The sequence below is a fragment of the Rattus norvegicus genome, chromosome 20 (genome assembly GCF_021556685.1).
Source record: "Rattus norvegicus strain SHRSP/BbbUtx chromosome 20, alternate assembly SHRSP_T2T, whole genome shotgun sequence".
Taxonomy (NCBI): domain Eukaryota; kingdom Metazoa; phylum Chordata; class Mammalia; order Rodentia; family Muridae; genus Rattus; species Rattus norvegicus.
Genome location: NC_141553.1, coordinates 7,313,415 through 7,327,053, shown reverse-complemented (window position 1 = coordinate 7,327,053; position 13,639 = coordinate 7,313,415). Strand labels below are relative to the sequence as shown.

At 48.1% G+C, this 13,639-nt stretch overlaps 1 protein-coding gene across 5 annotated transcripts in view; it reads left to right on the top strand.

Moving 5' to 3' along the window:
* The window catches only part of Fkbp5 (FKBP prolyl isomerase 5), a 120,266-nt gene that overhangs the window by 33,146 nt on the left and 73,481 nt on the right, over positions 1-13,639 (top strand). The window contains 1 exon segment of one of the 5 annotated variants that reach the window (NM_001012174.2): positions 2,266-2,352. The exons of 2 other annotated variants lie outside the window; for them this stretch is intronic. Coding sequence is in view for 1 of the 3 variants with exons in the window: in XM_087597650.1 (XP_087453776.1) it covers positions 2,902-2,928 (27 nt within the window). In the remaining 2 variants the exon portion in view is untranslated. 5 annotated transcript variants of the gene reach the window in all.

Below are 13,639 nucleotides of genomic sequence, written 5' to 3'. Positions count from 1 at the left end.
TGTCAAGCTGACCACAGCAGCACTTTAAAGCGGAGCACCGGGACCTGTGCGTCACTGAAAAAAGGTGACACACCCTCGGAGCCAGCCTCGGGTTAGGGCCTCTCTTCCCACAGCCAGGTGTCTTTGTGTCCTAAGGGGACACACTTAGGGGAAATACTGGCGAAGGTGGGTTTGGTGGCCAGAGTGGTTTTTCTGGGGGAGTGGGTGGGGCTAGCTAGATTCCCATCAAAACTGTAGAACTGACTGTTCCCCGCAGATTCTGGCCTAGAAGAGAAAAAAAAAAAAAAGCCTGCAGCTGTATCTACAGCCCCTGTTGTTCGCTCTGGTGTGTTACAACACCGCCTGGCAGCCTCCTGGGCTTTTCTTCCCCCTGGGAGAGCCTCATCGTCTCAGAACACGTGACAGTCCGCATAGCTGTGCAGATTGGCCCACACAGCCTCTAGCTGTTCGCTGAGTTCCTTAAGCCGTTCCAGGTCTGCGTGCCTCGGTAGCTCACGTGTTACCCTTTGCCAAATGGAGCTGAGTCCATGGTTGTCCCTTATCTACAGCTTTTGGTTTGGCAAAGGTCTTTTTCCAACTTCGGAGAGTGGGTTCAATGTGACCTGTTCAATGAAGCCTCTCGAAGGGGGATGCTGATTCTCTTCCCTGGTCAGAGCCTTCCCTCTTCTTTACGGACATGTGCCACAGTCCCTGGAACATTACTGAGGTGTAGCTGTCCCTGTCTGCTAGCTTGGAGCCTTTGAGAGCCGGTCCAGTGCCTTCTCACCTCCCTGTATTCTCCTTGCTCTCAGTAAGCAAAGAAGATGCTTAACCAACTGGCATTGGTGAGCAGAACAGTCGCCATCCACGGCGTGTTGTTGAATTCATGTGGCCACTCCCCAGGAGGTTGGTTAAAGGAGGTTTCCAATCATTGAGGAAAGGCGAGCGACTGAGGAGGACCCCTGTCTTAGACAGGGGTCTTTACACCAGTTTTGTCTTTTCCACAGTCGTCTTGGAGGATAGGGAAAGAAGGACCATATGATCACCCACATGGTGACATTTAGACATTTGATATATATCACCATACACGGGGGCATTTATCTTCCTGAGTTCTAAAGTGTGACAATACAAATTAAACCAAAACTAAAACAAAAAGCAGACGTGGAACCAGGAAACATGGATTCTCACATGGCTACAAGACATTTCATAGGCAATTGGGACTTTTACTCCCAGAGAGAGAGAGAGAGAGAGAGAGAGAGAGAGAGAGAGAGAGAGAGAGAGAGAGTGTGTGTGTGTGTGTGTGTGTCTGGAGAGATCCCTAGCTGTTATGAGCACTGGCACTTGCTGGTTGCTTTCCCAGCCTCTGGGAGAGCACAGGATGCTTACAACTCCAGTGACAGGGGATCCGACGCCCTCTTCTGGGCACTGCACTCACAGGATACACACACACACACACACACACACACACACACACACACACACACACAGACACACCCTCCTTAGGCAAAACACTCATCACAAACGTTCTTCTAAAAATCTTTTAAGAAACCAACAGTTAGAGCTGAAGTCCCAAGGTGCAGCATCTGAGCGTCTGAGGAGTCACCCAGAGGTGGCGAGTTGGTGGGGGAAGGGGTGCCATCTTGAAGCTGAACTTGGCTCAACAGCCCATCCTTTGGGTTCTTTTCTGACCTCATTACCTGCTGTGTTGCAGAGGCAGAGATCCCAAGGGAAAGCGTGGTCTTCACGCCCACTGGGTGTCCAGAGAGAGGTGCTAGATCGGATTCTTCCCAGTCTCTAAAGGAGCATCTTTAAGTTCATGAGGTTATTTTCCCGGGGTCAGCATGGCCTGACCTCTGCGGCCTCGTGAAGGACGGGCTGGGTAGACAGACGGACGAGGTAGGCGCTTGTCTGGTCCGTATTCTGTCTGGAGGCAAACGAGAAGAGGTATCAGTCAGCTTCCTCCATCCCTCCTCTCCGGCCCCCACAAAGGGCAAGGGCCAGACACGTGGGCCGCGGTGAAGAGGCGGGGATGCAAACGAACGGGGCGGAGGCTCATTTGCATAGACAGTGCGCGGCCACCAATCAGGACCGGCGGAGCGGTAGCCCGCGCGCCTTTTGGGGGCGGATTGACAGCCCCGCGGCCCTATGGGAGGCGGGTCCTGCGGCCGGCGGGGGCGGGACGACGGCGGGCGCTGCCCGGCGCACTAGCCGGCTTGCGGGCGCTGCCAGTCTCCGGCGGCGGTGTCCGGCGCGCGGCTGAGCGAGCGAGCGAGCGTGCGGACGGAGCGGCGGCCTGCTGGGCGGGCTGAGCGGCGCGCGCGGCGGAGAGACGCGAAGCGAGGGACGCAGTGGCGGCGGCGGCGGCGGCGACAGGTACGGGCGCCATTGGCCGCGGGGATGGTGCGCGCGCGCGCGCGGCGGACCCGGGAGCCGGCCCCGTGCTCGCGGTCCCGCTTCTGCCGCCCCTAGCGCGGCTTCCCTGGGGTGGCGTGGACGGGGCGTGCGGGAGGCCTGGGCCCCGCGTGGGTGGCGGAGCGGCCGGCGCCCCTCACCAGCGTCCCCCTCAGCGCGGCGCCGGCTCTCTCGCCCGCGCGCGGCTTTTGTTTCCCGCGCAGCCCACAGGTCCGGGGAGCCCCGTGTCGCTCCGCCACGCCGCCCTCCGGACGCGGAGGAAACTTGGCCTTCCGGAGCCCTGCGAGCCTCGCGGATAACGGAGCGCCTCGCCGCGTCCGCGGGGCCGCGCGATGGGCGTGCCGGCCGGGCACCGCCCTCACCTGCCGCTCCCGAGCCGGCTCGCACCAGGCAGGCAGGTGACCCGAGGGCCTCGGAGGTCCGGAGGAGGAAGGGCCAATTAAAAGTTGCTGTACGGGCCTCTGAGGTGGCTGAGCGGGTACCGGCGCTTGCAGCCAAGCGTGACACGACATGGGTTCGATCCCCGGAACTGACATGGTGGGTAAGGCGAACCGACTCCCGCGAGTTGTCCTCTGACCTCCACGTGTACACAACACAAACACACACCTCTGACTCTGATGCACACGCTCATCTCTCACCACCCCACCCCCTCTCAATAATACTAAGGAAATAAAAGTTATTTTAGGAGTCTTCATTCCCTTCGGCCCAGCGATTATCACCACTCCTGTTCCGGCCATAGTGCATGACTCCAAACGCAGCATTTTGTGTGTGTTGGAGGGATGAATCTAAGGGAGCCCAATGCATTGTGATCATCTTCCTCCTCCTCATCTTCGCCTGTGGATGAGCCAGGTGGGGCGCTTGCGCCTCGTTTTTTAAATCATTGGTGTCTGCAACCGTGGCGAACGCGTTGGAAGAAGGTACAGATCGTAAGCAGAGCGTGCAGAACTTGGGACAGCCCTCGGCGGGGCTCGGGACAGTGTGTACAGCGCTTGGCCGCCATTCAGTAAATTCTGCATGCGGCAGTTGGGAGCTGGTGGTTTGGGGATTTTTTTTTTTTTCCCTTTCAGGAGTGTGTATTCCAGAGAACTAGGGCTGGGCGTCGAATGGGCGCTTTCTTTGCTTTCTCTAGGGGTGGGAGAGAGTGTCTGTTTCCATTGTCTCTATTTTCACAGGGTTGTGAACAAGGGAAGGGTTAAGGTGTGCTTGGGTTAAGTGTTTTGCCTCTTCCTTCCCACTTCTTGCTGTTAGCTTTATGTGTTGTTGTTACAAAATTGTAGCTTTTCCTCGTGGTGTCTGAATCAATTCAAGAAATGACTTGGGGGAGAAAAATCTTATTCTGGTGGGACATTCTTACCCTGTAATACTTTCACTTAACTGTTTTCTGTTACTCTCCAACCTGTTCCTCATTTGCCCAACATGCTTTGTGTGTGTGTGTGTGTGTGTGTGTGTGTGTGTGTGTGTGTGTGTTTGTGTGTGTACGCGTGCGCGGTATTTTTTGTTTTGTTTGGTATTTGAAATATCAAAGTTTTATTCCTTTGTTACTGGGAGTTTACTATTCCATTAAAACATACATAAAGTTCTGTAACCTAACACTCTTTTTTAACAGCTTTCACTTTGGGGGGTTCTACAGAAATGGGGTGCTTTAGCTGTTTTTAAGTACAAAGGTTAATAGTAATATTGTTTGTTAGAAACACTCCAATTAGTGTTCTCCCCTTTGTCTTCTGATGTGTCATGTGTGGTAACTGCCTTGGATATAATCTATACTTCAGAGATGTTGAACTTCAGAGCACAGTTAATTTTTATTTAATTACACTAATTAATTGAACAATCATTTTATTCATCTAGCTAATTTGAGTTAGCTATTAGTTGGGACCACTTGAGATTATTATTATTATTTTTTAATTTTGCTTCGTTTTTTGAGACAGGCTTTCTCTGTGTAGCACTGGCTGTCCTGGAACTCACTCGGGAGACCAGGCTGTCCTTCATCTCAGAGATTCCCCCTGCCTCTACCTCCCAGAGCTGGGACTAAAGGTGTTCACCACCACTGCCCAGCCACTTGAGGTAATTTTAAGTTAATCCAGGAATATTTTCTGCAAATTGTTTTAACACAATAGATTCATTAGTGGGGCTTTTGTCATTCCAACATTTAACAAAAGGATGTTTCTCTAGTCACTTTTTAGATTTTATCTTTCGGTCAGTGTTTGTGAGAGAACTTGGCACAGGTGTGGTTGTCAGAGAACAGCTTTGGAGTTTTCCTCTTGCCGTGTGTGGGTCCTGGACTTCCAGTTCCGGTGGTTTGGTTTGTAGGCTCTTTCCTCCGCTGAGCAGTATCACCAGCCAGCATTTCTTTTTAAAGACAGTTTAAACCACCTCAACATGAAAAGCCTAGGGTTCGGGATTGGGCAAGTCAGTTACTTTTTTTTTTTTTTTTTTTTTTTGTTTTTAAAGATTTATTTATTTATTATATATAAATACACTGTAGCTGTCTTCAGATACACCAGAAGAGGGTATCAGATCTCTTTACAGATGGTTGTGAGCCACCATGTGGTTGCTGGGAATTGAACTCATGACCTCTGGAAGAGCAGTCGGGTGCTCTTACCGCTGAGCCATCTCTCCAGCCCCAGTTACTTTTGAAGATTTTCTTTATTCTTGGGCTGGAAAAGAATGTGTATTGTGTCGTTAGTTCCTGAAGGCGAGTCAGGGGGATGTGTGCCGCCGAGCTTCAGTCAGCTGAAGCTCTGAGAGTCTGAAAGCTGATACAGGGCTCTTCCCCAGCAGAGCCGGCTCACCCTCCCTGGGCTCTCTCTCATTGCTTTAGGTGACTTAATTCTACTTTAGTGTTCTACCACATGAAATTGGAAGGTTTATAATGTTTTATCCTAGGTGCTGCATAAATGTTCCAAAGACCATAAGCTTATTACTTTTTAATATTTTTGTTTTTAAGATTTGTTTATGTGTTCGGGTATTTTGCCTGATGTGTGTCTGTACATACATGTTTATGTGTATGGGTGTTTTGCCTGAATGTATGTCTGTACATACATGTTTATGTGTATGGATGTTTTGCCTGAATGTATGTCTGTACATACATGCATGCCATTTGCATGCACAGTGCTGGCAGCAGCAGAGGCCAGAAGAGGACACTGAAGGTCAGGAGCTGGGGCTCAGAGCCTGACCCTTGACTGCCCAGCCATCTCCCCCGCCCTTCATAGTTCATTTCATCCAGTTACACAAAGGCATGTGGTGTGTGCTTGAACTAGAAACATACCTGTGGAATGAAAGCCCATGTGAAAGTCGAGTTTTGAGGTATTCTCATAACTGGTGCTTGTTTGCTTTGTCTGCTTTGTCTGTCTGAATTAGCAACCGCACTTCTCTTTCAGAATTAAGCACACATTGATTCTTACACAGGTAAAGAGACTGGGCCATTCTGTTGTTCAGGCAGTTCCCTCCAGTGTAGCTCCTTGAGTCTGGACACGGCTAGTAAATGTCTTTACTCTGCTGTCCCCCCTCCTCCTTTCCTTTTCTCCTCCCCTCCCTCCTCCTCCTCCTTCCCTCCCCCCTCCCCCTTTCTTTCCTCCCTCCCCCTCTCTCCCCTCTTCTGTTTTTTTTCTATCCTAGGATTGAACCCAGGGCCTTGTGAGCACTAAGCAAGCGCTGTACCCTTAAGTGAATTACTGCTGTTAAGAACACGTGGGGTTGGGGATTTAGCTCAGTGGTAGAGCGCTTGCCTAGCAAGCTCAAGGCCCTGGGTTCGGTCCCCAGCTCCGGAAAAAACAAAAAAAAAAAAACAAAAAACAAAAAAAAAAACACGCTCTACAGGCCTCGGTTTCTTCAGACTCTCGTTTCTGACTCTAATACACACTGGCAAATATCTCCATTTTGTAATTCTCAAGGTTTTGAGCTTTCTAAGCAAACCAATCAGTAATTAGATTTTTGTATTTCTGAAATTTTTTTTTTTAAACAACATACTCTTTTTTAAATTTTTTTAAATTTATTTTTTTAAGATTTTATTTTATTGTATATGAGTACACTGTAGCTGCCTTCAGACACACCAGAAGAGGGCATCAGATCTCATTACAGATGGTTGTGAGCCACCATGTGGTTGCTGGGATTTGAACTCAGGACCTCAGGAAGAGCAGTCGGTGTTCTTAACCATTGAGCTATCTCTCCAGCCCTATTTCTGAAATTCTCAGTAGTACATTATTGCTTTTTTTTTTTTTTTTTTTTTAAATCTTTGCTGCCCTGGGGATTCCATTCAGAGCCTATGCATGCTAGACTAGTGATCTGCCACTTAGCTACAGTGCCAGCCCTTTACTGCTTTTTGTTTTTTAAATTTATTTTCCTTTCATGCACATTGGTGTTTTGCCTGTGTGCATGTCTGTGAGGGCGTTGGATCCTCTAGAACTAGATTACAGACAGTTGTGAGCTGCTGTGTGGGCACTGGGTATTGAACTTGGGTCTTCTGGAAGAATAACTGGTGTTCCCAAACTATAGGCCATCTCTCCAGCCCGCTTTTAGTGCCTTTTCAATTCACTACATGCCATATGTACCTCCTCAGATATTTAAAACATTCAGTCTGTGTGCCCAGGAGGCTAGGTGGATAATGATCTGTAGGTCCTGTAACTATTGATTTAGAACAAGAACTTCGTATGTGTGAGTTAACCTGCAAACAAGATGTTTACTTTGCCTAGAAGCCAGTTCTGTGAGGGAGATAGGTTAAAGTGGAATTATTAGAGAGCACATGTATTAACAGGTTTCTAGCAGTTGTACTCCATAGATTAACGACGTTATAGTAATATGTAGAACACTAAACTTGGCACTATTCAAAACAATTAATACTTCTTACAGTTTAAGATGACTGAGTTGTGCTGTTGTAGTCCATGCCTTTCTAATCCCAACACCCTGGAGGCAGAAGCAGCCAGAAGTACATATGGAATCCCATATGTAGTAAGTCCGTAGCAGGGTCCTGTCCCACAGTACCGAAGAGAACCGCCTTACAGTCAGTGTATGCTTAAGTTAGTATTTACTGCTAGTCTTTCAGGAAACACTTAATTCCTGAGAGTGAAGGACCACCAGAGGGAGTGTAGGGGCTACACATTTGGTGTATCTGCTTTTTACCCTTGGTCTGGAAGGAAAATATTTAAAAAATAAGAAAAAGTTTTAGTCCTCTGGTAAAACTAGGCAATTGTAGTAGAAGTTGAAGATTATAGAGATTTGAAGTTGCACTGTTTTTGCACAAGGTTTCATCAGGATTCTCTTAGAAAACAATTACAGGCATGAGAAAGATGCGTTTTCAGAGTGAAATGATGGTTTTAAGTAAACAGTCATACAGCTGTGACCTGGAGTAGCCAAGTCTCCGAGCGCTTCTTCCTACTTGAGCGCAGTACCTTGGGAGTTGTCCTCCCGTAGTGTCGAAGTTGCTCAGTGTCTGCAAAGAAGAGCAAACTTCTTCGTGAAGATGAGAGGCTGGAGAGGCTGTGCTGCTCCTGCGTCGTGGCTTTCTTAGCTGCAGCCCCTCCTGTGAGGTTTCCATCTTGGCTACCGTGAAACGTTGTGTTCGTGTGAGTGTCAGAGCAGGGTTGCAGATTTCAGATTGATCTTTTACAGAGTCCTTCAACTGTTCTCTCTCTCGGAGGGCCCCCCTTCCCCTCTCCCTCTCCTACCTCTCCCCCTTTCCCCATGGCACCTTCTCTGGCCTTGATCCTTAGGGCCAGTGAGCTTACCTTCCCCAAAGCAGCTTCGAAATAAACCTGCCTTTAGTAAAATCTAAACCCTCTGGTTTGTTTTAAAGGAGAGAAAGGTTAGTGATCAGTGGCATCCTAGTTGTCTTTGGCTCAGTGTAGTAAAAATGAGGTGGCTGGGTGGTTCCGAGCACCGCTCTGGCTGTGCCAGGGATTGTAGCAGCAAGTGCGTTCTCTGGAGACACCCTTAACATAGGGGGTGATGCTGGAGGAACATCGGAGATTTGGAAGGGTGGTTTTTTTTTTGGTTCTTTTTTTTTTCGGAGCTGGGGACCGAACCCAGGGCCTTGAGCTTCCTAGGCAAGCGCTCTACCACTGAGCTAAATCCCCAACCCCCGGAAGGGTGGCTTTAATAGGCTTAAGTTTGAGGATGTAGTGGAATCTTTTTATTTAAAAAAAAAAATTGTGTTTTTTAACGTTGGTGTCCCTGGAAATGAAGCCTTTTCTCTATTGTCAGTTGAAATTATACAGTGGAAATTGAGTCAAACTCTTTCCCTCTTTTTAAAAAGATTTATTTATTTATTATATATAAGTACACTGTAGCTGTCTTCAGACACCAGAAGAGGGCATCGGATCCCCTTACAGATGGTTGTGAGCCACCATGTGGTTGCTGGGATTTGAACTCAGGACCTCTGGAAGAGCAGTCGGGGCTCTTAACCTCTGAGCCATCTCTCCAGTCCCGAGATGGAGTTATTATCAGCATATATATTTGAATAAGCATGGAATAGTCTTTTCTTTTTATTGGATATTTTACTTATTTACATTTCAAATGTTATCCCCTTTTGTGGTTTCCCCCCTGGAGACCCCCTATCCCTTCTCCTCTCCCCCTCCTTCTATGAGGATGTTCCTCTACTCACCCACCCCGCCTCCCTGCCCTGGCATTTTCTCTACACTGGGGCATCAAGCCTTCCCAGGACCAAGGGCCTCTCTTCCCATTGATGCCCAACAGGACCATGCTCTAGCATGGACTATTCTTTACCCATGTTAGACAGTAGCAGGTTATTTCCATGTGTGACTTTGTGACAGTGCAAGACAATAAATATTGTCTTGTGATCTTTGGCAGATTTAGGGTTTTGTCTTTAGCATAGAAGATTATTGTGTATTAGGATTCCAGTCAGCATTCTGAAGCTGTTTTGGGAAGAGTTTGTGAGGACGGATTTGCTTCAGTAGTGGAGCAGCGCTTCAGGTCTCCTTGTACCCTAGGTAGGATGACACTTAGCAAAGCTGAGGTGCCCCACCCTTTCTACCTTAGGTTTAGTGCCACTGTGAACCCAGAAACTTCTTCAAACATATTTTTCTTGTGGGCAGCTGTTAGGAATACTCATTGCAATACACACATACATAAATGCATTGGGGAGAGGCAGGCAGGATGGGCTCGGTTCTGAGTTCAATTCCCAGTATCCACGTGATGGCTCACAAGATCTCTAAAAGGGATCTGATGCCATCTTCTTGAATGTAGGCATACATGCAGAGTACCCCTACATAAAAAAATAAATTAATTAATTAAAAATACTTACTGCTCTTGTAGAGGACTCAGGCTTGGTTTCAACGTCTACAATGGAGACTTACAACCTTCTATAACTCCAGTTCCAGGGACTCTGATGCCTTCTTACGATGCTGTGGGCACTGAGTGTGTTTACATACAGAGTAAACACTCATACACATAAAATAAATCTTCAAAGTGATTTTGGTTTCATGTATAAATATAGATTATTACCTATATTACATATGACCACATAAGTGTGCATATGAGTATGCATACATGAATATATGCACAGATACATGCTGTGTGCATTTGTGTGTTTAGCTATCCTGGTTCATTTAAACGTGAGCCTCCCTCTCCCTTTTCCTTTTCAGTGAAGCAGGCTGCAGTAAGACGAACAGAGTATACGTTCAGGAAGCTGGTACAGGATGTTCACAGCAGCTCCGGTGCAGCAGAAAGAAACTGCTGGTTCCCACGGCAGAACAGAGGGAACTCAGAAACAGGCTTCAGGAGAAGCCAGACACAATACTTACTTTATGAATACACAGGAACAGGCAAAACCAAGACGTGGTAGAAATGAGGACTGCTGCTAGGCTGGGCCGTGGTGCACAGAAGGGGTTCAGAGGACCTTCCTGGAACGGTGGGAACATTCTACTGCTCGCTTGGATGATGGATGTGTTTAGGCAATGCTGTTTTTCTTATTTTTGGTGTGAAGGTGCACACGTGCCTCGTGCAGGTCTCCTCGCCCAAGTGTGTGTGTGTGTGTGTGTGTGGGCCAGAGGTCAACATTCTCTTTCACCATTGCTCAGCTACCTGTTGGTGCAAGCCTGCACCCCCACACCCCGCTCTTACATCGGTGCTGGGGATTGAACCGTGGTCCTCATGCTTCTACAGCAAACACTACCCACTGAGCCACCTCCTAGCCTCTCTTTCATTTTTAACTTCCAGAAAACTGCAAGATCAGCAGGAAGGACTTTGTGTGCCTTTGTCCAAATTCACGGGCTGCTTCCATGTGCACAGACGCACTGGGCCGTGTGTTGTGTGGCAGGTACACTGTATTTCTAGTGAGGGAATGAAAGCTCTAAAATGTATTGAAAGTGAGAAATGGTCTTAAAATTAGCTGATCAATTTATGGCAGTGAAAGAACAGACAGCTGTCTGTCTGTGCCTGTGTGTCTGTCATGTACTTTTCACTGAAGTTTCATGTTTTTGTTGGGAGAGATGATATAAAGTGTAACCACAGTAAGGAAATCTGCTGTATTTTTTCATCCTACGCGTGTCGCCAAGGCCTGACACCTAGCCGAGGCTTTCCTGGAACTGAAGGTGGTGTTCATTCTTAGGAAAGAGCAGCACCCTACAGTGTGCTGGGCTCTGCACAGACATGTACCAGCTGTAGTGTTCTGGACACTAGACAAAGGAAGAGGAGGCCAGAAGGCCTGCTCGCCATCTTTGGGTGGTGCTCTCTGTCAGAGGGAGGGGAGCTTGGTGTCTGCAACGCACAGAAGCACTTAGGATGGTCGGTCAGAGGGAGTCTCCTCTCATACCTCAGCCTAGGACTGAAACTAAGCCTGTTTTAGTTGTGGTTTGAAACATTTCCCCTTGTAATATTTTGTATGATTTTCAGTGTGTGTTCATTGCAATTTAAGATTAACTATAGTTTATAGGTATTAGTTTATTTTTTAAGAACGTTTTCTTTTCCGTCTGTCTATATCAAAGGTTTTGGTATTTCCTAGACTAGGAGATACTTAAAGCACCCAGAGGGCTTCAGTAGGTTAATCACTGATGGCCGTGACAATATGGACTTCATCTTAGAACCAGGAGAGGGTAGTTATCCCTGTCAGCTCACATAGAGGAATGGCACCTTCTCCTCCTCACAGCACGCTCATGACACTCGGAAGTGGCACCTTCTCCTCCTCACAGCACGCTCATGACACTCGGAAGTGGCACCTTCTCCTCCTCACAGCACGCTCATGACACTCGGAAGTGGCACCTTCTCCTCCTCACAGCACGCTCATGACACTCGGAAGTGGCACCTTCTCCTCCTCACAGCACGCTCATGACACTCGGAAGTGGCACCTTCTCCTCACAGCACGCTCATGACACTCGGAAGTGGCACCTTCTCCTCCTCACAGCACGCTCATGACACTCGGAAGTGGCACCTTCTCCTCCTCACAGCACGCTCATGACACTCGGAAGTGGCACCTTCTCCTCCTCACAGCACGCTCATGACACTCGGAAGTGGCACCTTCTCCTCACAGCACGCTCATGACACTCGGAAGTGGCAGGCTAGGTTTGTTTTTTTTTTTGGAGCTGGGGACCGAACCCAGGGCCTTGCGCTTGCTAGGCAAGCGCTCTACCACTGAGCTAAATCCCCAACCCCAGGTGGATGTGCTTTTAAAACTTCCTAAGTTTGGAATGGAGAGTTGGCTCGGAAGTCAGTTCAGAGCACTGATTGCTCTTGCAAAGGACCCAAGTTCAGCTCCCAGCAACCGCATGGTGGCTCATGACTGCCCGTAACTGCAGTTCCAGAGAGTCTGCATCTGGAACTGCATCTGCCTCCTTCTGGCCTGCATGAGCAGTGCACATGTGGTACACAGGCATAAACCCAGCGAGTAAATAAATACGTCTTTAAAACGTGTTAAGTTCTATGGCTGGAGATCTGACCCGGCATGTAAGAAAAGCACATAGTGCTCTTAGAGAACCGAGATGGCTTCCCAGCACCCATGTTGAGTAGCTTGCAACCACCTCTTACTCCAGTTCCGGGGATCCTGACCTCCAAGGGCACCTGCACATGTGGACACATTCCCAGTCAGACGTACATGCATACACATACTGAACTCTAAAAATCTGTAAAGCCTGCTAACTTCGTACACATATGGTACAGTAGTGGGTGTGTTCGGTTTTTCTTATAAATGCATGGAGTACACTGTGCTCAGAGGTCTGACTTTGGATATGGGAACTGTAAGACTGTTTTCTTTAGCTTTTTTTCTTGGCTTATTGATTGGAAAACAAAGATTGATTTTTATGCTTATTACATTCTTTTAAAAGATTTATTTATTTTATGTATGTTAGTACCCTATAGCTGTCTTCACACATGCCAGGAGAAGGCATCAGATCTCATTACAGATGGTTGTGAGCCACCATGTGGTTGCTGGGATTTGAACTCAGGACCTCTGGAAGAGCAGTCAGTGCTTTTAACTGCTGAGCCATCTCTAGCCCTATTACATTATTCTCATGTTCCGCAGTCTAAGCAGCTGTCCACCGGGAGCCTTAGGTGATCTGTAGTGTAGTAGTTGGAGATGGTGGTGGTCTCAATGTACATTCCTCTCTAAAACTCAACACACTGGGGGCTGAGGGGATGGTCCAGGGTAAAGCAGTTGTCAGGCAGGCATGGGGACTGGAGTTCTGACCCTCAGCTGGGTGGCATGGAACCCACCTGCAGTCAGTGCTTGAGAGGCCAGCATAGGAGCCCAAGACTAAGCTGGGTGGCTAGACCAGCTGAATCAGTGAGCTCCAGGTTCCCCTGAGAGACCCTGCCTCTATTTAATATGGAACACAGTCAAAGAAGTCACCTACCTACAGGTATCACATGCCACGCATGTGCACACTCAACCCAAATCAGACTTCTCAGCTGTGCCACCCTGGCCTGCCTTCCCATGCCCAAGCCATGCTGTGCTTTGGACGTGGGCTATGACTGCCGGCCATCTCTGTGGCTGCCGGCCTTCAGCGGCATCCCCACCCTTTCCTCCAGCCAGGGCAGTTCTCTCTTGCCTGCCCTCTTTAGCTATTAATGACTCCATTATTCTTATTGGTCATTTTTGACCATTTCTTAAAAGCTAGTGACTCACTAAATTCCTTTGTTTCTGACTTAATGCCTGTTTTTAATCTTCTCCTTTGATTTCTCCTGGTCCTAGTTTGATTAACATGCTAAAGTTAAATTACCCTCTCTGTCGGGAACTTATGCATATAAACATAGGACGTGCTTGTGGAGTACATACATAGGATATGTTCTTCCCTTCCAGAGAAGC